The 27,502-nt window shown below is 39.1% G+C and overlaps 1 protein-coding gene across 1 annotated transcript in view; it reads right to left on the bottom strand.

The window, feature by feature from the left end:
* Nucleotides 1-5,042: 5,042 nt before the first annotated feature.
* The window catches only part of SMC6 (structural maintenance of chromosomes 6), a 74,441-nt gene continuing 51,981 nt past the window's right edge, over nucleotides 5,043-27,502 (bottom strand). The window contains exons 21-27 of the mRNA XM_061433254.1: nucleotides 20,988-21,125; nucleotides 19,837-19,982; nucleotides 19,454-19,579; nucleotides 12,320-12,425; nucleotides 10,610-10,762; nucleotides 7,157-7,254; nucleotides 5,043-6,322 (exon numbers count right to left, since the gene is read on the bottom strand). Of these exons, the coding sequence (XP_061289238.1) occupies nucleotides 6,208-6,322; nucleotides 7,157-7,254; nucleotides 10,610-10,762; nucleotides 12,320-12,425; nucleotides 19,454-19,579; nucleotides 19,837-19,982; nucleotides 20,988-21,125 (882 nt within the window). The 3' untranslated portion in view covers nucleotides 5,043-6,207. The remainder of the gene's footprint in view (nucleotides 6,323-7,156; nucleotides 7,255-10,609; nucleotides 10,763-12,319; nucleotides 12,426-19,453; nucleotides 19,580-19,836; nucleotides 19,983-20,987; nucleotides 21,126-27,502) is intronic.

Below are 27,502 nucleotides of genomic sequence, written 5' to 3'. Positions count from 1 at the left end.
ATACTAAGTTTACATATTTCCTCTTGTATTACTTCATTTTTCTTGAATAGCTATAAAACTATTTCTAAAAAGGACTCATATTGTTTTAAGGCTTCATCTTCCCTGTAGTTCCTTCCTTCAGGATCACAGTCTCTAGATGAATAATATGAACAACTTTCTTAAAGAAGCCAGATGATTAAAAAAAAGAAAAAAAAAGAAGCCAGATGATTATTTCCTCTACACTGTCAGAAACCATGTCAGGAAGTAAAACACACGCTTCAGCAGACGTCTTCAGAGAGCCTTACCTCACCGGATGTGTAGGGGTTTAGTGAGAAAATGATAGTCAATTAGCTTCTAAATAAAATGACACAGTTCCCATAGGGCCTTTTGTGTAAGCAATTCAGTTTCCCAAATATCTTGGGCATGCAATTTGGGTTCTTCCCAGCATTTTGCAGCAAAATATAGATCTCTAGACTCTTACCTTATGCTATCATTTCCCAAGTTCTTACATTTATCAACGTACAGTAACCCATCAAATACCCAATTAACTAAATGACTGTCTCAAACGCCACTGCCTGCTCAAATCAGAGCCAGTCTACATCTCCCCACCAGCTGTCCATTTTTCTCCCCCTACCCCACATCTTCCCTAGCTCTATGAATGACTCCATCACTCATCCAGGTTTTTAGATCCCAGACTCCCAGCCAATGATCCTTGGTTCTTCTCACAACTCTACACTACAGCTGACCCTTGAACAGTACAGATTTGAACTGTGTGGGCCCACTTATCGGTGGATCTTTTCAATAGTAAATACTAAAAGGAAATGGCAGCCCACTCGTGTTCTTGCATGGGAAATCCCATGGACAGAGGAGCCTGGTGGGCTACAGTCCACGACGATGCAGTTGTACACGACTCAGTGACTAAACAACAGTGCTTTCCAAACCATGATGCCAGGGGTAGAAATGTGAATGTGGAGGGCTGATGATAAACTACGATTTTTGACTGCCTTAAACTGCCGTGTTAAGTGAAGTCAAGTGGGCCTTAAAAAGCATCACTATGAACAAAGCTAGTGGAGGTGACGGAATTCCAGTTGAGCTATTTCAAATCCTGAAAGATGATGCTGTGAAAGTGCTGCACCCAACATGCCAGCAAATTTGGAAAACTCAGCAGTGGCCCCAGGACTGGAAAAGGTCAGTTTTCATTCCAATCCCAAAGAAAGGCAATGCCAAAGAATGCTCAAACTACTGCACAATTGCACTCATCTCACACGCTAGTAAAGTAATGCTCAAAATTCTCCAAGCCAGGCTTCAGCAATACGTGAACGGTGAACTTCCAGATGTTCAAGCTGGTTTTAGAAAGGCCAAGGAACCAGAGATCAAATTGCCAACATCCGCTGGATCAAAAAAGCAAGAGTTCCAGAAAAACATCTATTTCTGCTTTATTGACTATGCCAAAGACTTTGACTGTGTGGATCACAATAAACTGTGGAAAATTCTGAAAGAGATGGGAATACCAGACCACCTGACCTGCCTCTTGAGAAACCTATATGCAGGTCAGGAAGCAACAGTTAGAACTGGACATGGAACAACAGACTGGTTCCAAATAGGAAAAGGAGTACATCAAGGCTGTATATTGTCACCCTGCTTATTTAACTTCTATGCAGAGTACATCATGAGAAACGCTGGGCTGGAGGAAGTACAAGCTGGAATCAAGATTGCCGGGATAAATATCAATAACCTCAGATATGTAGATGACACCACCCTTATGGCAGAAAGTGAAGAGGAACTAAAGAGCCTCTTGATGAAAATGAAAGAGGAGAGTGAAAAAGTTGGCTTAAAGCTCAACATTCAGAAAATGAAGATCATGGCATCTGGTCCCATCACTTGATGGGAAATAGATGGGGAAACAGTGGAAACAGTGTCAGACTTTATTTTTCTGGGCTCCAAAATCACTGCAGATGGTGACTGCAGCCATGAAATTAAGACACTTACTCCTTGGAAGGAAAGTTATGACCTAGAACCTAGATGGCATATTCAAAAGCAGAGACATTACTTTACCAACCAAGGTCCATCCAGTCAAGGCTATGGTTTTTCCTGTGGTCATGTATGGATGCGAGAGTTGGACTGTGAAGAAAGCTGAGCTCTGAAGAATTGATGCTTTTGAACTGTGGTGTTGGAGAAGACTCTTGAGAGTCCCTTGGACTGCAAGGAGATCCAACCAGTCCATTCTAAAGAAGATCAGCTCTGGGTGTTCTTTGGAAGGGCTGATGCTGAAGCTGAAACTCCAGTACTTTGGCCACCTCATGCGAAGAGTTGACTCATTGGAAAAGACTCTGATGCTGGGAGGGATTGGGGGCAGGGGGAGAAGGGGACGACAGAGGATGAGATGGCTGGATGGCATCACTGACTCGATGGACGTTGAGTCTGAGTGAACTCCGGGAGTTGGTGATGGACAGAGAGGCCTGGCGTGCTGCAATTCATGGGGTCACAGAGAGTTGGACACGACTGAGCGACTGAACTGAACTCCCGCATTGTTCAAGGGTCAACAGTATTCTCATCAGCAAGTCCCACTGCCTCTGAACTTCAAATCCGAATGCTTCTATCCTCATTATCTGGTCCAAGTCACCCCTGTGACCTCTCACCTGGATCATGGCAGAAGCCTCCAGATTGTTTGCTCTTTCCACGTTGGCCCAAACTCCTAACTCCTTCTAACTCCTGTCATAGGTGGAGAGATTCTTTGAAAATGATCTCCAGACTAGGTCTGAAAACCTGCCCAGGACCTCAAACCATATTACTTGTCTGCCTATGAACTTCATTCCTTACACTCACCAAGTTCTGGCCTTGAGATCTTGAAACGTGAAGTTCATTCTCGCACTAAGTAAGGCCTTTGCACTCATCTTCGCCTCGAAGTGTCAACCCTACATCCATCTTTCCATGGCTCTTCTCTTACTTCAGACCTCTGCTTAAATATCAGCTTCTGCCAAGTCTTTTCCTAACACTCCATCCAAAACACCTCTCCTCTCCATCTTAACTCCTTACCCTATTATTATTCATAGCAATGACCATACCCTGAAATAACATGTGGTACTATTTCTCTAGCTAGACTTTAAGCTCCATGAAGGTAGATTTTGTATTACAGTAGGATTACCAGTGCTTAAAATAGTCCCTAGCACATGGTATTGATATTATATAAAATTAAGAAAATTTCATTTGCCAACTCAAAGAAACAACTAATTTATATTCACTCTTTAAAGAACAAAACTCCTTAAAGATAATAACAAAAAAATATTTTGATATACCTTCAAGCCCACAGGTACTTAGTTCAAAATCATGAAATATCAGTAACTTTTAGAGCTACAAGTTTCAAACCTATTCTGAAAATCTGAGTGATGCAAAGTACAGGCCTCTATGTAGATGAATAAAGTAAAAAATCTAACCAGATAACTATTGACTCAGGACATAATTTGTACCACATGTAATTCGTATTCAGGAAATTTTCTAATCAGGCACTCTGGATCACTTGATGTTCATCACAGTCAGCAACAATTCTGATCCAGGTTTTGAGTTACAGGCAATGCTTTCTTAGGCAGAACTCCAAATAAAAATTTAGATCTCCATATAAAACATGTAGATCTCCACATAAAACAGCCTAGACATTTTGAAGACATGCAAAAAGGCATCAGGTGATGGGAAGAAGGGAGAAGGGAAAATACTTAAGAATGTGATCCCTGAATCTCTAGGATTGATCATCAGTATGAGAAACACTATTACTTACATCTTGGTTTACTTGAGAATGATTTTAATCATAGCTCAGTTGGTAAAGAATCCGCCTGCAATGCAGGAGACTGCAGTTCAATTCCTGGGTTGGGAAGATCTGCTGGAGAAGGGATAGGTTATCTACTCCAGTATTCTTGGGCTTCCCTTGTGGCTCAGCTGGTAAGGAATCCGACTGCAATGTGGGTGACCTGGGTTCGATCCCTGGGTTGGGAAGATCCCCTGGAGAAGGGAAAGGCTACCCACTCGGGTATTCTGGCTTGGAGAATTCCATGGACTGTAAAGTCCATGGCCTCACAGAGTTGGACACAACTGAGCAACTTTCACCCCAAAATTCTGAGAAGGTAGGATTTAAAAGCCCAAGGAAGCATTTCTTCCTTGTTTCCCAAGACTTTATGACTCGGTTCAGTCATAGGTGCCCTGATGATAAATCAGGAGTGGAAGAGTCATCTGTATGAGGCATTCAAGTCAGTATTCACAAAGAGGCTTGATTTTGTCAATTACAGTATCTTCCCCAATTCACAGAAACATGACTTTGAATATATATAAAGTCTTAATTTTAGAAGTTACACATATTTCAAAGAAGCAATTTCTTTTTATTCTAATTAATATTATCATTAATTAGAATATTAATTGAAAATATAAAATATTTTCACTTATGATAGTTGAAACCAAAACTCTGTAAGGCCAAAGCAATGAAAAATCTTCAGCTCAACAAGAGATGCCTGGATACCTGAGGAGTTTTCCCATTTTGTATTAAGAACCATAACGTTAAAAAATGACCACAAAAACTCAGACACTGAAGCTGTGTAGATGATAAAAGTTTATGCATTTGGTATATTCTACTTTTTTTTTTATTTGAAAAAGCACATGTATGTTAAAATAGTTTTGATACAAATGAATTATAAATGTAACTTTAAAAAAATCAGACTTTGTCTTGGAAGTGGGGGATGTTTAAAACATTCAGCATGTTTCCTCTTTCTGCAAATTCTTAGATTACAAAAGCACAGTTTTGGACTTCTCATTTACCAATTGATCTCTGCTTAGGACTACATTCGACTCCCTCCCCTCACCCAAAACAAAATCCAATTTTTCTCAGTAACTACAGAAGTGTCGCTGCTTTTAAAATACTGCCTTGTTCTTAAAATACTTCCTTTTAACTTCATAAATATTTACTGCTAGCAATAGAGGGAATTCTTGTTGGATATGCACGTCTTTTTAAAAAGGTTAGCAGTAATCCTAGTATCAAACGTAAGAATACAAACAGGCGTTCTACTCATGTTTTCTTTAAAAAAAAAAAAAAAAGCGTTCATAAACACAATTGCTTACAACAGGCTGTTATTTTATCATTCTAAGCAGCACACTTCTTAACAACTCTAAATCAGGATGTGTCTCACAACTGACACCCGCTCCACCCCACCCCGCCCCCAGCAGCCAGTCCTTTGACTTTTGGTCGCTTCTCTGCTCCAGGGGGAGCTGCCTGCGGCTGTTTCCCCAGCCCTTCTTCTCAGCATGGTCTGCAGAGTCCCTCTGACCTGCATCCTCTCAGCAAAGCCAGAGCTCAAGAGACTTTGGACTGCAAACCAAGGGACTCTAAAGAGAGCAAGCACACTGCAAGTCAGGGGGCACAAGTGGGTTGTAACCCGGTTCCGACACAGATCGGACACTTAGCTGAGTAGCTGATGGTCAAGGACTAAGGGAAAGGCACTGTGTCAGAGTTGGCAGTGCTTTAGTGCTCTGAGAAAGTGCCTTAATAGCATATTAAATGTGATGAAACACAGTAATTAAAACTATAGTCCAGATCTGTAATCGTAGCTCCAGGATTAACAATGACCTATGCGGAGGCCTGGCGTGCTGCGATTCATGGGGTCGCAAAGAGTCGGACACGACTGAGCGACTGAACTGAACTGAACTGATGCAGTGGTTGTGACCAAGGTTTCTATGGTCCTGTGTAGGTCCTTCCTCGTTAATAAGCACAAAACAGACAATAAATCTACTGGAAGCTGGTCCCTGCCCACAGCCCTACCCCCTGCCATGAGAATAATGTAATATCCTGGAAAAGCAAAACTAAATATAATCAGATGCTCAAATGTTTATTTTAATTCTTACAAAATACTATAGAAATGAACCCAAACTTAACAGATATGTACATGTACATATGTACAAAATTTGAAACTTCTGAAAAAGAATCTATAAAAGTAGATGGTTAAAATAATAAACAAAAAGATTTAAAACCAGTACTATGAAATTGGGTTTTCTCAAAGTAAGATAACTGTTAATTTTAAATCGCTGGTTGTGGCTGGTCTTATTTACATGTTTTGTAATACATAATGTCAGATACATAAAGGAGCTTCTTTTACTTTAGAATACCTTGTTTCATTTTACTTTAAATAGTCCTGGATGCTTTTCCCCTTTACATGTCTTTCAACATGAGGACATGGCGTATTAAGTCACAAATCAACTCCGGTCGTCGTCGTCTTCTTGAGATACAGGTCGGAAAGGCAATGTAGTTTGTCCTCTTTCAGGATCAGACATTCGAAGAATTCTAATCAGTTTACTTGATGGAAGTGAACTAAAAGAAGCAAAATTAATTACTCCAATTTCCAAGTAAACTTTTTCATATTAAAAAAAATTCTAATACTACCTCATGAAAATATAAGTCAAATGGCTGCTAATGGGGGAGGGGATATAAGTCTGATATCTGAAATTCTAGGAGAAATATAATTTACAAGAAGGAAATAAATTTTCATTTTCAAAAATTAACTTCCTGATTAATGGCATGAGTTTTCACTTTGGAGGAAAAAGAAAATGAAGGAGATTTATATAACATCTAACTCTCTTACTCTTCTTATCTAGCCAGGAAGGAGTCACCTGAATATTTCCTGTCATAAACTTAAACCCCCAAATGATCAAGTGACCACTTTAGAGAAAGAATATCAACTTTAAGTGACACAGAGCCTGACACCATGCAGGTACCTAATAAATGCTGATTGATAGCAAAGTAGTATTCTTTATTTAGAAAGACTTGTAAGTCACCAGAATAAGATTCAAGATTAGGGAGACTATGAATTATTTCTTTCGTCTAACTAAGTTACTAAAATTACTTTATATTAGTTGGTTCCTGATTACCACAGAAGAGCAGATTCAAGACAGAAATACTAAAAAGTAAATATTCACATTCAAATAAAACCTCCTCTATTACGGAAGGAAGCTAACACAAACAGTATTTTAAATATCTAATACGGAAAAACTACCTTCAATCTCTGGAATAAGTTTAGGGGTTTGTTTTTATTGATCACTTATGCATTTGCATTAAAAAATTAAGAATATAAAGGATTTCTTACTTCCTTTTATATACTTGACATATATATACATATACGTATTCATAGAAGAAATTTTAAGTTACCTCATGCTTTGAGGGGTAAGCAGGATAAACTGTCTGAAGCGCTGGGAATCTGCCATCTTGAGTATCATGTCCATTGCAATCCTCCGGTTAACCATATCCTGGAGAACAGACACAGAAGTTAGAGCTGCTGCTGTGTCAATTATGTTCTTGGGGAAGCAGCCTTGGATTTTACACACCCTTGGATTTTTATCCAAGGATCATCCATTATCTACAATGTCAAGCAACTCTTACATACTGTGAAACCCAGTATCTAAATTATTAGGGAAAATAACTTTCAGGAATTTCTATAGTCTAAGTATTTTTAAGTATAGCTCCTTGCCTCCCATACAGTTAACAATTAAAATAATCAGAAAATAGTCAAAATTAGCTGTTGCAAAGTGAATCTAATTTCAACAGTAATAGTTAGGAGAATGGTATCAAAAGTGACCAGATTCAAACTTATTAAATCTCTTAAATCTTCCCTCAATGATTAAGGTGTTTTAAAAACTCTGTTCTTATCACCTTCTACAATTTGTACAATAGTAATAAGTTCGAATTTATAGACTAACTTCTCAACTGAATCATTAAAATAAGTTAAACAGCACATCAGTGTATAGGGAAAAAATGCCTGTTTATATACAATAGGTTGTGAAACTAAATGAATTAAACTTTGTATTTACATCTTCTGAGTTAAATAATAAAAAATGATAAAAATGGAAGTATCTCTCCCCTTCCATGAAAACTCCGCAAATATGAAAACACAAGCAAATGAAACCACACGTGGCCATACAGTATGGTGGTCTAGAACCTGGACTATGGAGGGCAGACAACGGCCCAGCATCCTGGCTATACTGCTCAGTGGCTCTTTTTCTAGAAATTCTTCCATTGGCAGATCTGTAGTCTAACTTAAGGTGCAAAAGTAACCAGGGCTTGCCCAAACTGAATACTGTCCTTTCAAAACAATGCCTGGAGGGAAGTCTATCGTTTAATAACAAAGCTGCCAATGCACCAAGAAATATTTATTCATTTCGTTTAGACTGGTTCTCCAAACTTGGGTACATTTTTCTGAATAATTTCAACAAGGCAAAATGTCATTCCGATTAAAAACCTCTAAGTCTCTGAACGAGAAAGAAATATTCAGAATTAAATATGAAAAATAATATGCGTGGTAAGACTGCATAATGGCATTTTGGCAAAAATACTGTATGGGAAGAGCAATCGTCATCTATGATTTGTGAATCAGCTTTGAATCCAAATCTCAAAGGAATCTTAATCTTCAGGAATGAGAGCACAGGAAAAAACCCACTGAAGTGGTTTGCAAATATGAATTCTGATTTGCAAATAAGCATTTTCTAAAATCCTAATTATGTACTAGGCATTAAGAGGTAGAAATATGATTAAGACATGGTTGATAACTTAAAAAATAATTCGGTGAGTGATTCAGACATGAAAATAGGAGAATGCAACAAAATGAAAGCTAAATAAATATAATACATAATAATAAAATGTGTATAATATATTGAATATTATATAGTAGTAGTGTTCAGTTCTGTCTCTTCTTTTTTTGGTGATCCCATGGACTATAGTCCACTAGGCTCTTTTGCCCATGGAATTTTCCAGGCAAGAATACTGTAGTGGGGTGCCATTTCTTACTCCAGGGGATGCTCCCAACCCACAGATCAAACCTCTGTTGCTAGCGTCTCCTGCACTGCCAGGCAGATTCTCTACCACTAGCACCACGTGGGTGAACATTATATACTATAAAATATAAAAATATACAATTGCATGAGTTGATATAAAGTGGTGCTGAGGAAACTGAGAAGTCCCTAATCCTGTCTGCAGGGTGGCGGTATGGAGCTACATAAAGGTGACATCCAAACCAAGTCTTGAAAGATGAGTCAGAGTGTGACATACAAGGAAGAAGGGCACAGTGTTTGGAAAATCACAAACAGCTTAGTCCAGCTGAAAAAGTAGATGGATACAGTACCATAAAGGGTCTCAAAGTCACCCTACAGAATTAAACCAAAGACTTTTAAACAAGGGAGTGACCACAATTAGATTTATTTTAGAAACAGAAACCTGGCAAGATGGTGAGGAGAAAGTGAGAAGGAACAGGATTAAAGTCTGGAAGTCTGGACAAGGAACAAAACAATGAGCAAGAGCTGAGGACAGAAGAGGTGACAGAGGCAGCAGAGGCTAGGGAGAAATCATAGAAGAGGAGACAGAGGTCAGACTTAATGTGTAACAAGGAAAGAAGAATCACAGATAAATCACTGGTGTTGCAGTCAGGTGTTGGGTTGGTAATGGCAATTTGTGAATAATCAAAGAAAGGAACTCAAGAAAAGAAAAGCTTTGAGTGGAAAACCAATTCAGTCTCAGACATGCTGAGTTTGGGATGTAGGTTGTTCACTAGATGAGGTCTCACAGGGGGCAAGAGAGATGTTAGACGAGATGCTTAGATTTGGTAGGAATCCAATGTAGGAGAATCCTGTGGACAGAGGAGCCTGGAGGGCTGCTGTCCATAGGGTTGCACAGAGTCAGACACGACTGAAGCGACTTAGCAGCAACAGTAGCAAATGTAGGTACCAGACTGTGGACTGTGTGTGTGTGTGACAGGTGGGGGAGTAGGCAGAACATGATATCCAGGGAAACTCACACCACTGTAAAAAACAAAGAAGACCTTAAACATTTAAGGGCACGTGAGCTGGAGTGGTGGGGACAGACTGGCACGTTGAGAACAAAGAGGAGTGTGGAAACCCGTAAGAAGACACAGCTCAAGAGATGGAGGCTCAGTCTGTGGTACAAATACTTCAAAGAATTAACGTTCATTTATGATCCTTGCTAAACAAGTTTCGCTGCAGTACTGCAGTCCAAACTCAGATTGCAGTGGGTTTAGTGAATGAAGGATGAACAGCTGAAGTGAGAGGCTTATGATGTGCCTGAACCACAGTGAGGCAGACCTCACTGGAGCCTCACTCTAACCCTGTGAGGGAGGAAAGGCTAGGGATGTTATTTTATAGATGAAGAAACTGAGGCCTGAAGAGGACAGATACTGAGTCCACAGTCACCTGGGTAACTGGTGACAGAGGCAGGCCTCAATGTTAAGTTTTTTAACTTCAAAGTCCAATGTTCTTGCTCCTCACATTACAGAGGTTGTTCTTTTGAAAAGTGTGGCTGAACAGGAAAGGAGACAACAGTGGTGTGAAGGTCACAGCAAGGGTGGTGAACTGCTTATCATAATAAACGAGGGAAAAGAGCACAAGTCCAGGATGGGGCCAGGCAGTGTGGTGTGTTAGTAAGGGAAGGAACAGGGATTCTTTAGCTCTTCCCTACCAGTCATCACAGACAGAACTGACAGAGCAGGATCTTTTCTGTTGAGAAGAACTAACAAACGAATAGTTTCCTTTCAAAATACACATTTCAAACCACCACCAAAAAAAGAGAAAAACTCGAGAATTTAAAAGTTAACACTACCATGTAGACATCAAACTCATCCAGGCATCTGAAAGGAGATTCAGCGATGGACCACAGAGAAAGAATGAAGCAAACCGTGGAAAACGAACGTTCACCGCCAGATAAGGCCCGCATGTCATTGAAAGCGGCTTTGTTTCCTTCTCCAGGCTGAACCTTGAAGGAGGTAACAAAAGACAAAATGCAGAAAAAAGTCAGATTAACTTCTTTACAGAAGTGGTTGGCTACCATTTTAAAAAGGATGAATTTATAGTAAAAATGAAGATGAGCAACAAAATCAGTCAGTGACTTGGAAATGACATCTATTCCATTTAAAATATTTTAAGTAAAAATATAAGCTGTATAACAGCGGCTTCTGTTTTACTGTGAGAAATCTAATTGAAAACATTTTCTCCCCTTAACCAGGTCTAACATACCAAAATTCTAAAAGCTTAATAAGAGTACTAATATTAGGGAAATGAAAACCGTTATTGCCTCCACCTAGTTTCATTGAGATAAAACTAACATTTAACATTGCATAACTTTGAGGTATAGGACATGACACAAACATATACATTGCAAAATGATTATCACCACAATAAGGTGAACATGTCCATTAACTCGCACGGTTGCCTTTTTTTTTTTTCTTTCAGCGGTGAGAATTTTTGAGATCTACTGTTTGAGCAACTTTCAAATATACATACAGTATAAGTACTGGCATAAAAATAGACAAATAGACCAATGGAATAGAATTTGAGAGCCCTGAAATAAACCCATGCAAATACAGAAAACTAATATTTGATAAAGAAGCCAAGAATATACAATTCAAGAACATACAATTCAGTTCCACTGGTCTGTATGTCTATTTTGGTTACTATTTTGGTTACTACATATTTGCAACACAGCCTGAAATCAGGAAATGTGATGCTTTCAGACTGTTCTTTCTTCTCCAGATTGCTTTAACTACTGTCTTATCTGGTTCCATTCAAGTTTTATGACTGTTTTTTTCTCTTTGTGAACACTGCCTTTGGAATTTAGATAGGGATCGCACTGAATCTATAGACAGCTTTGGATGGTAGAGACATTTTAACAATATCAACTCTTCTGATTCACGTATAAAGGTTATCTTTCCATTTATTTGTGTCTCTGCCAATTTCTTTCGTCAGTGTCTTATACTTTTCACTGTATAGAGCTTTCACTTCTTTGGTTAATTTATTCCTAGGTATTTTATTGTTTTTGATGCTACTGTTAACCAGATTGTTGTTTCTTTTTGTCAAATATTTCTAAGTGCCAAGAAATAGTTGTTTTTACTTTTGTTACTTGATTTCTAGTGACATCTAGTGGTTAAACTGCTTTTGAAAATAATTACAGATTTTCTATAATCTCCCACAAAATTTAACACGCTGTATGAATTTTAAAAAGGAGCCAGTGGAGTGAGAAAAGATTGTAAACATTTACCACTGAAAACAAAAGTCCTTAATTATCACCATAAGAAAATAATCTGGTTGTCCGCAGGGGGGAAGGGAAAGAGCTACAACAGCAGCTTTAGTCAGTAGAATTAATTTAATTTTCAACACTTTGGTAAAAACTATCTTTAACTTAAAAATAAGTTCTTTTGTTTCCTATGACAACAGATCAACTTATCATCAAAAGAAATGAAGCCCCCCGCCCAGAAAAAGAAATGAAGCAGGTTATCCTCCTAATGACTAACATGGAAAGAGTTAAGATACTTACTGATATAGTAAGAGTTTCATTCTTGTGGTCAAAATTCATTTTTCCACAATACGCCCGCTGAGATAATAAGTTGTCAAAGTACAATTTACATCGTAAAGTCAAACACCTTAAAAAAAGACATAGGGCACATTAAAAAGTTTACAAAGTTTTAGAGAACTGTAGATTCAGCATGAGCTTTAAACCAGCATGTAAGACCAGATGAAAATACGCCAGGGTGTTAACACTGTGCCCGTTTAAATAGGTAAAATTTTAGGTGATTTTGTCCTTGTCTTTATATTTATGTCTCCATATTTTTATCAATTCATTTTATAATAAACAAAACATCTATAAGATGAATAAAAATGTCCCACATAGAATAAAATCCATTGTATTACAGGCAGTCCATATGAATGTATCAATCAACTAATTTATACAAAATATCACCCTAACACAGAAGACATAAATCATGCCCTTGAGAGGATTAAACTTTAGCAGTGTTAAGATAGTGGTAAATGGCCTATTCATTAGCTTGTCTCCTCCTAACTTTATAGTAGCAAAAATGGCAAGGGCAATCTCTCAGTCATGTATCTGCAGTACCTTACACACTGCCTCACACAATACAAACTCCATTTATTTATCAGATGGCATCCTGCTGTCAGGGAGACCTTTCCCTTCTTCCTCAATTATTTATTTATTTACATTCTTTTTATAAGGATGCAGTCAGATTGCTATTTTATTCACTGGGTTATCATTCATTTGTTGTTGCTAAGTTGTGTCCAACTTTTTGTGAGCACGTGGACTGTAGCCTGCCAGGCTCCTCTGTTCATGGGACTTTCCAGGCAAGAATACTGGAGTGGGTTGCCATTTCTTTCTCTGGGGGATCTTCCTAACCCAGGGATCGAACTTGAGTCTCCTGCACTGGCAGGTGGATTCTTTACCATACAGCCTCCAAGGAACCTCCACCATCTATTACTGTTCTTGTTTATTGTGGTCCTCAAATTGTCCCCCAGTTTGCCAGTGGGAGCCTCTTTCAAGATGCCTATGTCCTTTCATCATGACTCTACATTTTGGGGAGCACTTCCTTACATTTCTGGCATCTATACCTTCCCTGCTCAGCTCCATATTATTAATCACTTCTCCATGGAGCCTTGATTCCTTTTGGTGGGGAGTGTTAATTAGAAAATAAAATCTGGGTGATAGGCAACTGGCTATTTTTCCTAAAGTCTTTGTTCCTAAAGAACTTAAGACTCCTTTCTTTAGAAAAACTGTATTTTATTCTTTTCCCTCCCAATTCCCTTCCTAGTTTCAGTTCAGTCGCTCAGTTGTGTCCGAATCTTTGCAACTTCATGAACCGCAGCACGCCAGGCCTCCCTGTCCATCACCAACTCCCGGATTTCACTGAGACTCATGTCCATTGAGACAGTGATGCCATCCAGCCATCTCATCCTCTGTCATCCCCTTCTCCTCCTGCCTTCAATATTTCCCAGCATCAGGGTCTTTTTCAATGAGTCAACTCTTCGCATGAGGTGGCCAAGGTACTGGAGTTTCAGCTTCGGCATCATTCCCTCCAAAGAAATCCCAGGGCTGATCTCCTTCAGAATGGACTGGTTGGATCTCCTTGCAGTCCAAGGGACTCTCAACAGTCTTCTCCAACACTACAGTTCAAAAGCATCAATTCTTTGGTGCTCAGCCTTCTTCACAGTCCAACTCTCACATCCATACATGACCACAGGAAAAACCACAGCCTTGACTAGATGGACCTTTGTTGGCAAAGTAATGTCTCTGCTTTTGAATATGCTATCTAGGTTAGTCATAACTTTCCTTCCAAGGAGTAAGCGTCTTTTAATTTCATGGCTGCAGTCACCATCTGCAGTGATTTTGGAGCCCCCCAAAAATAAAGTCTGACACTGTTTCCCCATCTATTTCCCATGAAGTGATGGGACCGGATGCCATGATCTTTGTTTTCTGAATGTTGAGCTTTAAGCCAACTTTTTCACTCTCCACTTTCACTTTCATCAAGAGGCTTTTGAGTTCCTCTTCACTTTATGCCATAAGGGTGGTGTCATCTGCATATCTGAGGTTATTGATATTTCTCCTGGCAATCTTAATTCCAGCTTGTGCTTCTTCCACTTCGTTTCTCATGATGTACTCTGCATATAAGTTAAATAAGCAGGGTGACAGTATATAGCCTTGACGTACTCCTTTTCCTATTTGGAACCAGTCTGTTGTTCCATGTCCAGTTCTAACTGTTGCTTCCTGACCTGCATACAGATTTCTCAAGAGGCAGGTCAGGTGGTCTGGTATTCCCATCTCTTTCAAAATTTTCCACAGTTTATTGTGATCCACACAGTCAAAGGCTTTGGCATAGTCAATAAAGCAGAAATAGATGTTTTTCTGGAACTCTCTTGCTTTTTCCATGATCCAGCAGATGTTGGCAATTTGATCTCTAGTTCTTCTGCCTTTTCTAAATCCAGCTTGAACATCAGGAAGTTCACGGTTCACATATTGCTGAAGCCTGGCTTGGAGAATTTTGAGCATTACTTTACTCGCGTGTGAGATGAGTGCAATTGTGCAGTAGTTTGAGCATTCTTTGGCATTGCCTTTCTTTGGGACTGGAATGAAACTGACCTTTTCCAGTCCTGTAGCCACTGCTGAATTTTCCAAACTTGCTGGCATATTGAGTGCAGCACTTTCACAGCATCATCTTTCAGGATTTGAAATAGCTCCACTGGAATTCCATCACCTCCACTAGCTTTGTTCGTAGTGATGCTTTCTAAGGCCCACTTGACTTCACATTCCAGGATGTCTGGCTCTAGCTGAGTGATCACACCATCGTGATTACCTGGGAATGAAGATCTTTTTTGTACAGTTCTTCTGTGTATTCTTGCCACCTCTTCTTAATATCTTCTGCTTCTGTTAGATCCATACCATTTCTGCCCTTTATCGAGCCCATCTTTGCATGAAATGTTCCCTTGGTATCTCTAATTTTCTTGAAGAGATCTCTAGTCTTTCCCATTCTGTTGTTTTCCTCTATTTCTTTGCACTGATCACTGAGGAAGGCTTTCTTATCTCTTCTTGCTATTCTTTGGAACTCTGCACTCAGATGCTTATATCTTTCCTTTTCTCCTTTGCTTTTCACTTCTCTTCTTTTCACAGCTATCTGTAAGACCTCCCCAGACAGCCATTTTGCTTTTTTGCATTTCTTTTCCATGGGGATGGTCTTGATCCCTGTCTCCTGTACAATGTCACGAATCTCATTCCATAGTTCATCAGGCACTCTATCTATCAGATCTAGGCCCTTAAATCTATTTCTCACTTCCATTGTATAATCATAAGGGATTTGATTTAGGTCATACCTGAATGGTCTAGTGGTTTTCCCTACTTTCTTCAATTTCAGTCTGAATTTGGTAATAAGGAGTTCATGATCTGAGCCACAGTCAGCTCCCGGTCTGGTTTTTGTTGACTATATAGAGCTTCTCCATCTTTGGCTGCAAAGAATATAATCAGTCTGATTTTGGTGTTGACCATCTGGTGATGTCCATGTATAGAGTCTTCTCTTGTGTTGTTGGAAGAGGGTGTTTGCTATGACCAGTGCATTTTCTTGGCAAAACTCTATTAGTCTTTGCCCTGCTTCATTCCGTATTCCAAGGCCAAATTTGCTTGTTACTCCAGGTGTTTCTTGACTTCCTACTTTTACATTCCAGTCCCCTATAATGAAAAGGACATCTTTTTTGGGTGTTAGTTCTAAAAGGTCTTATAGGTCTTCATAGAACCGTTCAACTTCAGCTTCTTCAGCATTACTGGTTGGGGCACAGACTTGGATTACTGCGATATTGAATGGTTTGCCTTGGAAACGAACAGAGATCATTCTGTCGTTTTTGAGATTGCATCCAAGTACTGTATTTTGGACTCTTTTGTTGACCATGATGGCTACTCCATTTCTTCTGAGGGATTCCTGCCCACAGTAGTAGATATAATGGTCATCTGAGTTAAATTCACCCATTCCAGTCCATTTTAGTTTGCTGATTCCTAGAATGTCTACATTCACTCTTGCCATCTCTTGTTTGACCACTTCCAATTTGCCTTGATTCATGGACCTGACATTCCAGGTTCCTATGCTATATTGCTCTTTACAGCATCAGACCTTGCTTCTATCACCAGTCACATCCACAGCCCTTCCTAAACTGCATTACATTTCCACATTTGAAAATACTGATAGTTTCAGTTTTTCCTTTGTTGCCACAATAACTATTGCTAGCTGGTATTCAGAATTTTCTGTTAACTTTCCTTCTGAAATACTGATATGCATTTTTCAACTGTGTCCACTTATGGGATATCTAAAACACTGTCCTCATGAAAGTGACAAGGTTCTCCAGTGTAAAGAGATAAACAATTTAAAAAATTTAACCATCTCTATTGTCCTCTCAAGATTAGGTAAACAATGTAAAACTTGTCAGGGGTGAAGAAACATATCAAGATAATAAATTATAAGACCAATACTTTAACAGAAAATACTTTAGGGACGCCACAAATTACTTTCACATTAAGAATAAAAGGCCATGAGATTAAAAGATGCTTGCTTCTTGGAAAAAAGGCTATGACAAACTTAGACAGCATATCAAAAAGCAGAGACATCACTCTGCCGACAAAAGTCCGTATAGTCAAAGCTATGGTTTTCCAGCAGTCATGGATGGATGTGAGAGTTGGACTATGAAGGCTGAGCGCCAAAGAATTAATGCTTTTGAACTGTGGTGTTAGAGAAGACTCTTGAGAGTCTCATTGACAGCAAGGAGATCAAACCAATCAATCCTAAAGGAAATCAGTCCTGAATATTCATTGGAAGCACTGAGGCTGAAGTTGAAGCTCCAATACTTTGGGCACCTGATGTGAAGAACTCATTCATTAGAAAAGACAGACCCTGATGCTGGGAATGATTGAAGGTGGGAGGAGAAGGGGACAACAGAGGATGAGAGGGCTGGATGGCATCACCGACTGGATGGACATGAGTTTGAGCAAGCTCTGGAAGATGGTGATGGACAGTGAAGTCTGGTATGCTGCAGTCCATGGGGTTGCAAAGAGTTCGACATGATAGTGACTGAACAATAACAACAAGAGTAAAAGGGCAGTGAAAACCCAGGTGGCACCCAGAAGCCCCGTTTAGGAATCTGGGGAGGCCCAGGCCCTCCGGTTCAACAAGCAGAGTGTGGGGAAGAGAGAGCTGCACTGAGAGAGCTCTAGAGAACCACAGAGGGGCTGGGAGATCCCCAGGTTAAGTAACCTTATCAGTGGCAGTGTGGGAATACTGCCCGAGGCTGGCAAGAGAAACACCCAAAAGCAGCAGAAACAACCCCTGAGGTCACTCAGAGCCAGGAACAGTTCACATTCCCACAGGTACGAGTGGAGTAAACTCACAGTGCATCAACAGAGGACTCAGAAAAACACAGCTTCACTGGTAATAAAAAAATTTGTCCTTGACCGAAGACTGCTCTGGTCCTACCTAACAAGACTTAAAAGCTGCCTCAAAAGAATAAAAATAAGAAAGTCTTTAAGTTCTAATAACATGCATATAAAACTGAAACACACATTTCAAAAACTAACCTATTGTTTAGTTAAGGAATATGGCCAAACAAGCAAAGCCTATTTCCCATTATGGCTTTATTTGAATTTCCCCTCACTGCAGATGGTGACTGCAGCCATGAAATAAAAGACGCTTACTCCTTGGAAGGAACGTCATGACCAGCCTAGACAGCATATTCAAAAGCAGAGACGTTACTTTGCCAAAAAAGGTCCGTCTAGTCAAGTGGTCATGTATGGATGTGAGAGTTAGATGATAAAGAAAGCTGAGTGCCGAAGAATTGATGCTTTTGAACTGTGGTGTTGGAGAAGACTCTTGAGAGTCCCTTGGACTGCAAGGAGATCCAACCAGTCCATCCTAAAGCAGATCAGTCCTGGGTGATCTGATCTTCATTGGAAGGACTGATGTTGGAAGCTGAAACTTCAATACTTTGGCCACCTGATGCGAAGAACTGACTCATCTGAAAAGACCCTGATGCTGGGAAAGACTGAGGGCAGGAGGAGAAGGGGATGACAGAGGATGAGATGGTTGGATGGCATCACCGACTCAATGGACAAGAGTTTGGGTAAACTCTGGGAGTTGGTGACAGACAGGGAGGCCTGGCATGCTGTGGTTCATGGTGTCGCAAAGAGTCAGACACAACTGAGCGACTGAACTGAACTGATAGTAGGGAAACTTAAAATTTATAAAAATTAAAAAAATTCTAGTCTTAAGACCATAGTTCTTGGTATGGGGATGCACGCTCAGTTGCTTCCTACTCTTCACAACCCCATGGACTGCAGCCCACCAGCATCCCAAGTCCATGGAATTTTCCAGGCAAGAGTACAGGACTGGGTTGCTACTTCCTTCTCCAATAGTTCTTGGTATAAACAGAGTTAAAAAACATGCTACTGAGGGGATGCCATAGGAAAAATAGCTTAGGTGGAAACACTAGGGCTGCCTAGGATTCAAGTATATCAAGAGCCAAGCCTACCTATCAACTGTCCTCTGGTTTATTTCTGTTGCTTGTGATTTTAGTTGATTGATCCCTGACAATCTGCACATTTCTGGGTATACTAATGAGATCCAGTGTCTCTGACCCGGTACTCATTTATTCAAACAATATACATCACGTATCTACTACATTTCAGGCACCACAGTAGGCACTGGGGATATATCTATGAACAAAACAGAGATTCTGTACCCAAGGAGCTACATGGTTCTAGATCAGGGCGATCAACTGAGAACCTGCCTCAACAGGGCCCATAAAAAGCCCATAAAAAATTATCTCTCATTAGAACATGCATTGTCTAAGACTGAAATAGTCTGTTTCAGAGCCAAGAAGCTTCCAAATGACCCATTTAAGCAGAGACTGAAAGCCATCTCTAAGTTATCCAGTAAGGTACATCTAATGGAGTTTAAGTTTAAAAAGCTCATTTATAAAAGTCCCTTGAAATCTAGAATTCTCATTAAATTATAGGGTCCTAAGCACTACTACATCTTTTCTAATTGAATCATGAAAGTTCTCATTTTATTGTTTACAGGGGAGAATTGAAAACAAAGAATGCATAGTGTGTGGTAATATTTTTTAATGCACTTACCTTCTAAATTGTTGATATGTTTTATATCTATGGATCATTATTTCTTCCAGTAATTTAATAAACCTTTTTAAAGTCTTTACTTTGCTATCCAAATCAAGATAGCTTTCTCTTGCCTCTTGATATTGCCTATTTTATGAAAAAAAAAATATTAAGCAAATAAATGTCATTCAATGAAACATAAAATCTCAAATACACTTAATAAGTTCTATAATAATTCCAAAGAAAAAAGTTATTTATTGTTAATATTACATGTATGAAAGACTAGTTAAGCTGTAACCATGTGCCATAGAAACACTTTACCCAAACTTAAGGTTTTATATAAATATCTTTTGTCTTACTAATATATATGGATAATATGGTAAAGTAGAAAAGCAAGCACTTACTTCATTATTTCCTCTCGATCTCCATAACTAGCATGTTCTGCCTGTATCTTCTGTCTTAATCTATTAATTTCTTTGTCTAGAATTGAGGCAGATTTTTTCACTTCTATCCGCTCTGGACAGATTTGTCTTGCTTGTGACATTTTCTCCTAAGATAACAGACGTTTAACTTTAAAACGTCTTTGATAACAACAATTCACTGTACTATTTGTACCAAAATATGCAAAGTAAAATTCTGAACTTATATTTAAGAAATGTATTTTAATTACACTTAATATCAATGTTATTTTTCTAAGCTTTATACTGAGAATACAGTTCAGAGTCATCATAAATTTTCAAAAGAAAATTGCATTAGTGTACACAACTTTAACAATTTAGAGGAGCTCCATAACCTTCTAGTAAAACAAATTTCAAGTAGATGTTATGAAGGTCTGGCACCCCAGATGCTGAGGTCAGACATAGCTTTCTGTGACTTTTAAGAGGGATTCTAAATACCAAATGGTACTGAAAACATAAAGACCCTTCTGTTTGTAAAATATTAAAAACCCAAAGCACTTGCACACATAGCACTTCCATTCATGACATTCGTATATTAAGTCAAACAAATCAGGCAATGGGTTTCAGAGTTGAAACCATTTTCCTAAGACATGTAAAAACAAAGCTGGAATCCACTTCTTTTAGGTTAAACCATGGTTGCCTTCAACTTACTTTCCTCTAAAAATAGGGCTTCCGCTTTCCACTGTCAACCAGGGTTATTAGTAAGGAGGAGCTGGACTGTAGCCCAACTCACTCCTGAGTTAACTCAGAGGCAGGGAGTATTTTTCTGACATAAAGCTGCTATGCACTTGCCAAGTTAGGCATGTAAGGAACTATTTCAGAGCAGGGAGTGCCATTTTCCAAATCACCTGGAGGCACAATAAGGAGCTATGGCAGTCCTGCCTAAAGTACTCTTCGTGTTGGTCTATGAAGTCCCCACATTTTGAGAGTCCCTAAGTCTTTCCCTCTGTTGATTCACTGAAACAGCTATTACTCCAAAGAAAACAGATATCCATCAGACAACTTGTCTCTGTTTGGAACTATGACATTAAGGAAAACGCACTTTAATAATCATGACTAAGGTTGTAAATAAAAGGTTTTAAAAAATCATGGATAACCTCTAGCTCTTTTTCTTTCATATCTAGTTCTCGTTTCTTTTTATTTAAAGTATCCAAGTGTTCTTTCTGCTTGTCTTCATAATGCCGTTTCCCTCGCTTTTGGTTATCCACTTCAGAATCAGCAAGGTTTAATTCATCCTGTTTAAATAAAACCAAAATAATCTATAAGGAAAAGATTGCTTTAAAAAATTATCAGCTTAGGTATAAACTGACAAGTAATAAAGTGGACAGGATTATGCTGCTTGAAGAGGCCAGTGTTAAGAGTTCATATCCTTCTGTGACCATTGGAAAAATGCATCACTCAACTATTCTTATTACTCAAAACATAGCTCTAACCACAATAAAGATGCCAATGCTGAAGACACATGAGCAGGGTTAAAAAAATTAATTCATGAAATGTAAATGGAAACAAAGCAGTATTTCTAAATGTTAAATGTATTACTTCGTATATGTGATTCTGTGGTGTTCATGTATAATTAAATTAATAGACTGAATGTCAAGTACACATTTTGATTATTTTGCCTGATAATTTTATACGTGAATGATGCCCAAAACACATTTTCTTCTATTATTGGAATTCTCCCTTGTTATAGGAATCTGTCTTCTATTAAGAGTATATACAACATATAAATTTCTTTAAAGGAGGTAGAGACTGGTGAAAAGATTTTACTGGTATTTAGAGATGATATATGTACAAAGCCATAAATTATGGCAGCTTTCTTAAATACTGATATATAGATTGCCTTCTTTATCATCAATTTGGATGTTTTAAAAAAACATAGATTTCCAAACCCCACCTCTGGAGATTTTATTTTAGTAGGCTGAGAATCCCTACATCTCAATTTTTTAAATGGCTCTTGATTTCAGTTCAGTTCAGTTCAGTCGCTCAGTCGTGTCCGACTCTTTGTGACCCCATGAATCGCAACACGCCAGGCCTCCCTGTCCATCACCAACTCCCGGAGTTCACTCAGACTCACGTCCATCAAGTCAGTGATGCCATCCAGCCATCTCATCCTCTGTCATCCCCTTCTCCTCTTGCCCCCAATCCCTCCCAGCATCAGAGTCTTTTCCAATGAGTCAACTCTTTGCATGAGGTGGCCAAAGTACTGGAGTTTCAGCTTCAGCATCATTCCTTCCAAAGAACACCCAGGACTGATCTCCTTTAGAATGGACTGACTGGATCTCCTTGCAGTCCAAGGGACTCTCAAGAGTCTTCTCCAACACCACAGCTCAAAAGCATCAATTCTTTGGCGCTCAGCCTTCTTCACAGTCCAACTCTCACATCCATACATGACCACCCGAGAAACCATAGCCTTGACTAGACGGACCTTTGTTGGCAAAGTAATGTCTCTGCTTTTCAGTATGCTATCTCGGTTGGTCATAACTTTCATTCCAAGGAGTAAGCGTCTTTTAATTTCATGGCTGCAGTCACCATCTGCAGTGATTTTGGAGCCCCAAAAAATAAAGTCTGACACTGTTTCTACTGTTTCCCCATCTATTTGCCATGAAGTGATGGGACCGGATGCCATGATCTTTGTTTTCTGAATGTTGAGCTTTAAGCCAACTTTTTCACTCTCCACTTTCACTTTCATCAAAAGGCTTTTTGCTCTTGATTTAAGAACCACCAAATTAAATTTTGCTGAGTTTGTCTATATTTTGAGCCTAGTCTAGTATTCTTGCCTAGAGAATTCCATGGACAGAGGAACCTGGTTGGGCTATATATACTCCATGGGGTCACAAAGAGTCGGACACAACTGAGCCACTAACACTGGACATATATACTATGATGATGATGTTTACCTTCAGGAATCATAGTTATAAAGAAAAAGAAACAAACACAAACCAAAACAACAGCATCAAGGAAGACAGAAAATTTACGGATATCCCGAAAAGAAAAAGAACACGTGATGTATCTAAAAATTCCCAGTTATTTACACCTCATATAAAAGAGCAGAAACAGGCTACTTCCTGACCTAAGAATACAATTTTCTGCAAGTTATTCACACTGCTAAAAATAACTACCACCCAAGGTAGACACTTAATGATATAAAGTTTTTATAACACAGGTCTATTAAAAATAAAAACATTATTATATGGAGGATAGAGATAAGCTGCTCCTTTATTCTGAAGAAAATAAAAGAAAATGGGTACAATTTTTGTAGTAGGAGATATTACAGCTGGAAATTGGAATGGCTTATGAAACAGAACGGTTGCCAACACTAAATTTTCTAATCATTTTTTGTAGAAACTTTCAAAATACGTCCATGTTTGCTTTAGGGGATCAAATCAGCTTTATGGAGCCAAAGGGGTCAGTTATATTAGGATGGATCGTGTTGGTTAATTTTCTCTGAGTAACTTTAGAAAGGGAAAAACTTGACTTATAAAACAGAATGCAAAGAATTTAAGGTTCTTTCTATTACTGTGGCTTTTTTTTTAACTTTACAATATTATATTGGTTTTGCCATATATCAACATGAATCCGCCACAGGTATATACGCGTTCCCCATCCTGAACCCTCCTCCCTCCCCGTACCATCCCTCTGGGTCGTCCCAGTGCACTAGCTCCAAGCATCCAGTACCGTGCGGCAAGCCTGGACTGGCAACTTGTTTCATATATATTATAGTCCTCAAATATTTAATAAAATTACATCCTGGGTACAAATAAATGTAAAACTTTAAAAAAGGAACCAAGAGAGTATTTCCTTTCATTTCATTTTGGTGATGGTAAAACAGAGACCTAAATATATTAAATTCACTTAAGTGACACTTACCCTGTTTTGGGGTGAGGGCTAGGATGGGTTAGATCTAGAACTAAATTCTGATATAGCCCTATGTCTGTAGAGCTTCTAACCTTTAAGAAAGATCAGCCTTTAAAAAAAAAGTAGGCTGAGATGCTAGAAGGGACAGAATCATTGAAAAATTTTATTCTCTTTGATGTCTAAATAACAAATTTTAGTTAGCTGACAACACTGGATAAATTACTATAGTATGTATTATAGCCACTTGCTTCCTATAATTACATCAATTATGAAGTTTTAGAAAGCTATAAATCATCAGATCTTGAAATTTTCAAAAGCAGTCAGTCTCAATAGAAATAAACACTCATTGTCTCTATCAGAAACAGAGAACCTCTCCTACTCTAATAATGCAGACCATGATTCTTAATGCAGATCCTGCTCCCTGTACAAAAAATTCAATATGTAACTAAAGCATTAAGCTTGCAGTATAAATAAAAAAACAAAACAAAACAAAAAAACCACCGCACACGGCCACAGCCCACACGACGACCGCCAGGTAGCTCCCTCCCGACGGCCGCAGCAGCAGTGATCATGGCGTGCCACGCCGTGCGCCACCCCGGCCCCTCGAGGGATGGCGGAGTTTGGAGAGTGAAAAGGCTGGCTTAAAGCTCAACACTGAGAAAACTAAGGTCATGGCATCTGGTCCCATCACTTCATGGGAAGTAGATGGGGAAACAGTGGAAGCAGTGTCAGACTTTATTTTTTTGGGCTCCAAAATCACTGTAGATTGTGATTGCAGCCATGAAATTAAAAGACACTTACTCCTGGGAAGGAAAGTTATGACCAACATAGATAGCATATTGAAAAGCAGAGACATTACTTTGTCAACAAAGGTCCGTCTAGTCAAGGCTATGGTTTTTCCAGTGGTCCTGTACGGATGTGAGAGTTGGACTATGAAGAAAGCTGAGTGCCGAAGAACTGATGCCTTTGAACTGTGGTGTTGCAGAAGACCCTTGGACTGCAAGGAGATCCAATCAGTCCATTCTAAAGGAGATCAGTCCTGGGTGTTCTCCGGAAGGAATGATGCTGAAGCTGAAACTCCAGTAATTTGGCCACCTCATGCGAAAAGTTGACTCATTGGAAAAGACTCTGATGCTGGGAGGGATTGGGGGCAAGAGGAGAAGGGGACAACAGAGGATGAGATGGCTGGATGGCATCACCGACTCGATGGACATGAGTTTGAGTGAACTCCGGGAGTTGGTGATGGACAGGGAGGCCTGGCGTGCTGCGATTCATGGGGTCGCAGAGTCAGACATGACTGAGCGACTGAACTGAACTGACAGATCAAAATAAACTGTTTAAAGTGAGAAAAATACCCCCTATGCCAAGATTTCAATGACTACATACTTGAACAGCATGTTCTACCTCTTGCCACTCCTCTGACACAAAATGAACAAATGTCCTAACAGAAAACAGATTCTATCTAGAAGCTGCTAATACGTCATGACAGCTTCTGAGGAATTAACTCCTTTGTTAGCCAACTCTTCTTGGTCCTGTTATTGATGGCTAGTAGGATGCGACACTATAAAGAAAAACCCTCTTGGCTACTAGACGACTGTGTGCAGGTTTACTGAAGGGTTCACTTATTGGCAACCAAGGCAAAGAGCTAAGATCAATAATTCTTACTGCATTCTGCATGTATATTTTGCTACTGAACTTATCTGTGGATTTCCAATTCTAGGAGTTGCTTTAGCCTACAGGTCCCTAACGGAGAAGGCAATGGCACCCCACTCCAGTACTCTTGCTTGGAAAATCCCACGGACAGAGGAGCCTGTTAGGCTGCAATCCATGGGGTTGCTAAGAGTTGGACACGACTGAGCGACTTCACTTTCACTTTTCACTTTCATGCATTGGAGAAGGAAATGGCAGCCCACTCCAGTGTTCTTGCCTGGAGAATCCCAGGGACGGGGAGCCTGGTGGGCTGCCATCTATGGGGTCGCACAGAGTCGGACACGACTGAAGTGACTTAGCATAGCACAGGTCCCTAAAAGAATAGAACACAGCTTAACTTATCTGGGATAATACAGTGCTTCCCAGGTGGCGCAGTGGTAAAGAATCTGCCTGCCAGAATAGGAGACATGGGTTTGATCCCTGGGTGGGGATGATCCCCTAGAGAAGGAAATGGCAACCCACTCCAGTAATCTTGCCTGGAAAATTCTTTGGACAGAGGAGCCTGGCGGGCTACAGTTCATGGGATAATTCGGGTGCTAATTATTTCTTTTTCTATATTACTTTAGCATAAATTATCATTTCGATTTTAATCAATCCTTCATCATTTAAAATTTTCTTTGATCTCATCTTTGTTTTAATTTCACTTCTCTAATCCCTGAATTTTGAATTTGGTCTCTCCCATTCTTGACAATTTTCATACTTATTTTATTTCCTCTTATTCTATTTTCTTTTAAAAATTAATTCTGTCTTCTTTATTTATCTTGGACTTTTTGTCTTTTTGATTCTAATTTCCTGTAGTAACTACTTTTTATTTGTCTTTTTCAATAGTATCCTTAGTATGTTTTCCTTTCTCACAACATTAAAACTTTTTAAAATTCTTAGCTCAAGTAGAAAAATACAAAACCAACATGTATTACCAAGGTAGCCAGAAATCACAACTCTATGGAAAGCAATAATATAGAGGTCACCACAAATAGGGAAAAATTGTTTCTATTCAGCTTCTCCTCTAACTCTCTTTAATAAATTACATTTTCTGTCAGTGGAGACAATTATAGTAAAGTACATATGTGTGCAAGTTCTTTTAAACTTTTAAAATATTTAAATACATTTTGAGTCAAAGAAGTACTTTTCCTGCAAAAAAGGGGTTATATCATCAACATACCTCTTCCCTCTTAAGACATACTACTGATTCTTCTGTGTCTTATAAATAAAATCTTAAGTTTTGAGAATAATTGAGCTGTTCAATTAGAATGATAATAAGCTGCTGATAATAAACTTTATTTCCCTAATTTGGTTTCAAAAAGCATGTGTCTTCAAACAAAAAAAGCCAATTGAATTCTGGCTGGAATATAATGCAGATATGTTAGTAAGTAGGTATTTCAAGCTGGCTTTTATATCAACTAATCTTAGAGTTCAAAGATTAAACTCTTTGACAGAGATAAAATTGCCAACATTTGTTGGATCATAGAAAAAGCAAGACAGTTCCAGAAAAACATCTAATTCTACATCTACTTCTGCTTTAATGACTATGCCAAAGCCTTTGACTGTGTGGATCACAATAAACTATGGGAAATTCTTTAAGAGATGGGAATACCAGACCATCTGACCTGCCTCCTGAGAAATCTGTATGCAGGTCAAGAAGCAACAGTTAGAACTGGACATGGAACAACAGACTGGTTCCAATAGGAAAAGGAGTATGTCAAGGCTGCATATTGTTGCCCTGCTTATTTAACTTATACGCAGAGTACATCATGAGAAATGCTGGGCTGGATGAAGCACAAGCTGGAATCAAGATTGCCAGGAGAAATATCAATAACCTCAGATATGCAGATGATACCACCCTTATGGCAGAAAGTGAAGAACTAAAGAGCCTCTTGATGAAAGTGAAAGACGAGAGTGAAAAGTTGGCTTAAAATCCAACATTCAGAAAACTAAGATCATGGCATCCGGCCCCATCACTTCATAGACAATAGATGGGGAAACAATGGAAACAGTGACGGACTTTATTTTTGGGGGCTCCAAAATCACTGCAGATGGCGACTGCAGC

This window comes from Bos javanicus, chromosome 11 (genome assembly GCF_032452875.1).
Source record: "Bos javanicus breed banteng chromosome 11, ARS-OSU_banteng_1.0, whole genome shotgun sequence".
Lineage (NCBI taxonomy): Eukaryota > Metazoa > Chordata > Mammalia > Artiodactyla > Bovidae > Bos > Bos javanicus.
This window is presented reverse-complemented; position numbering and strand designations above follow the sequence as displayed.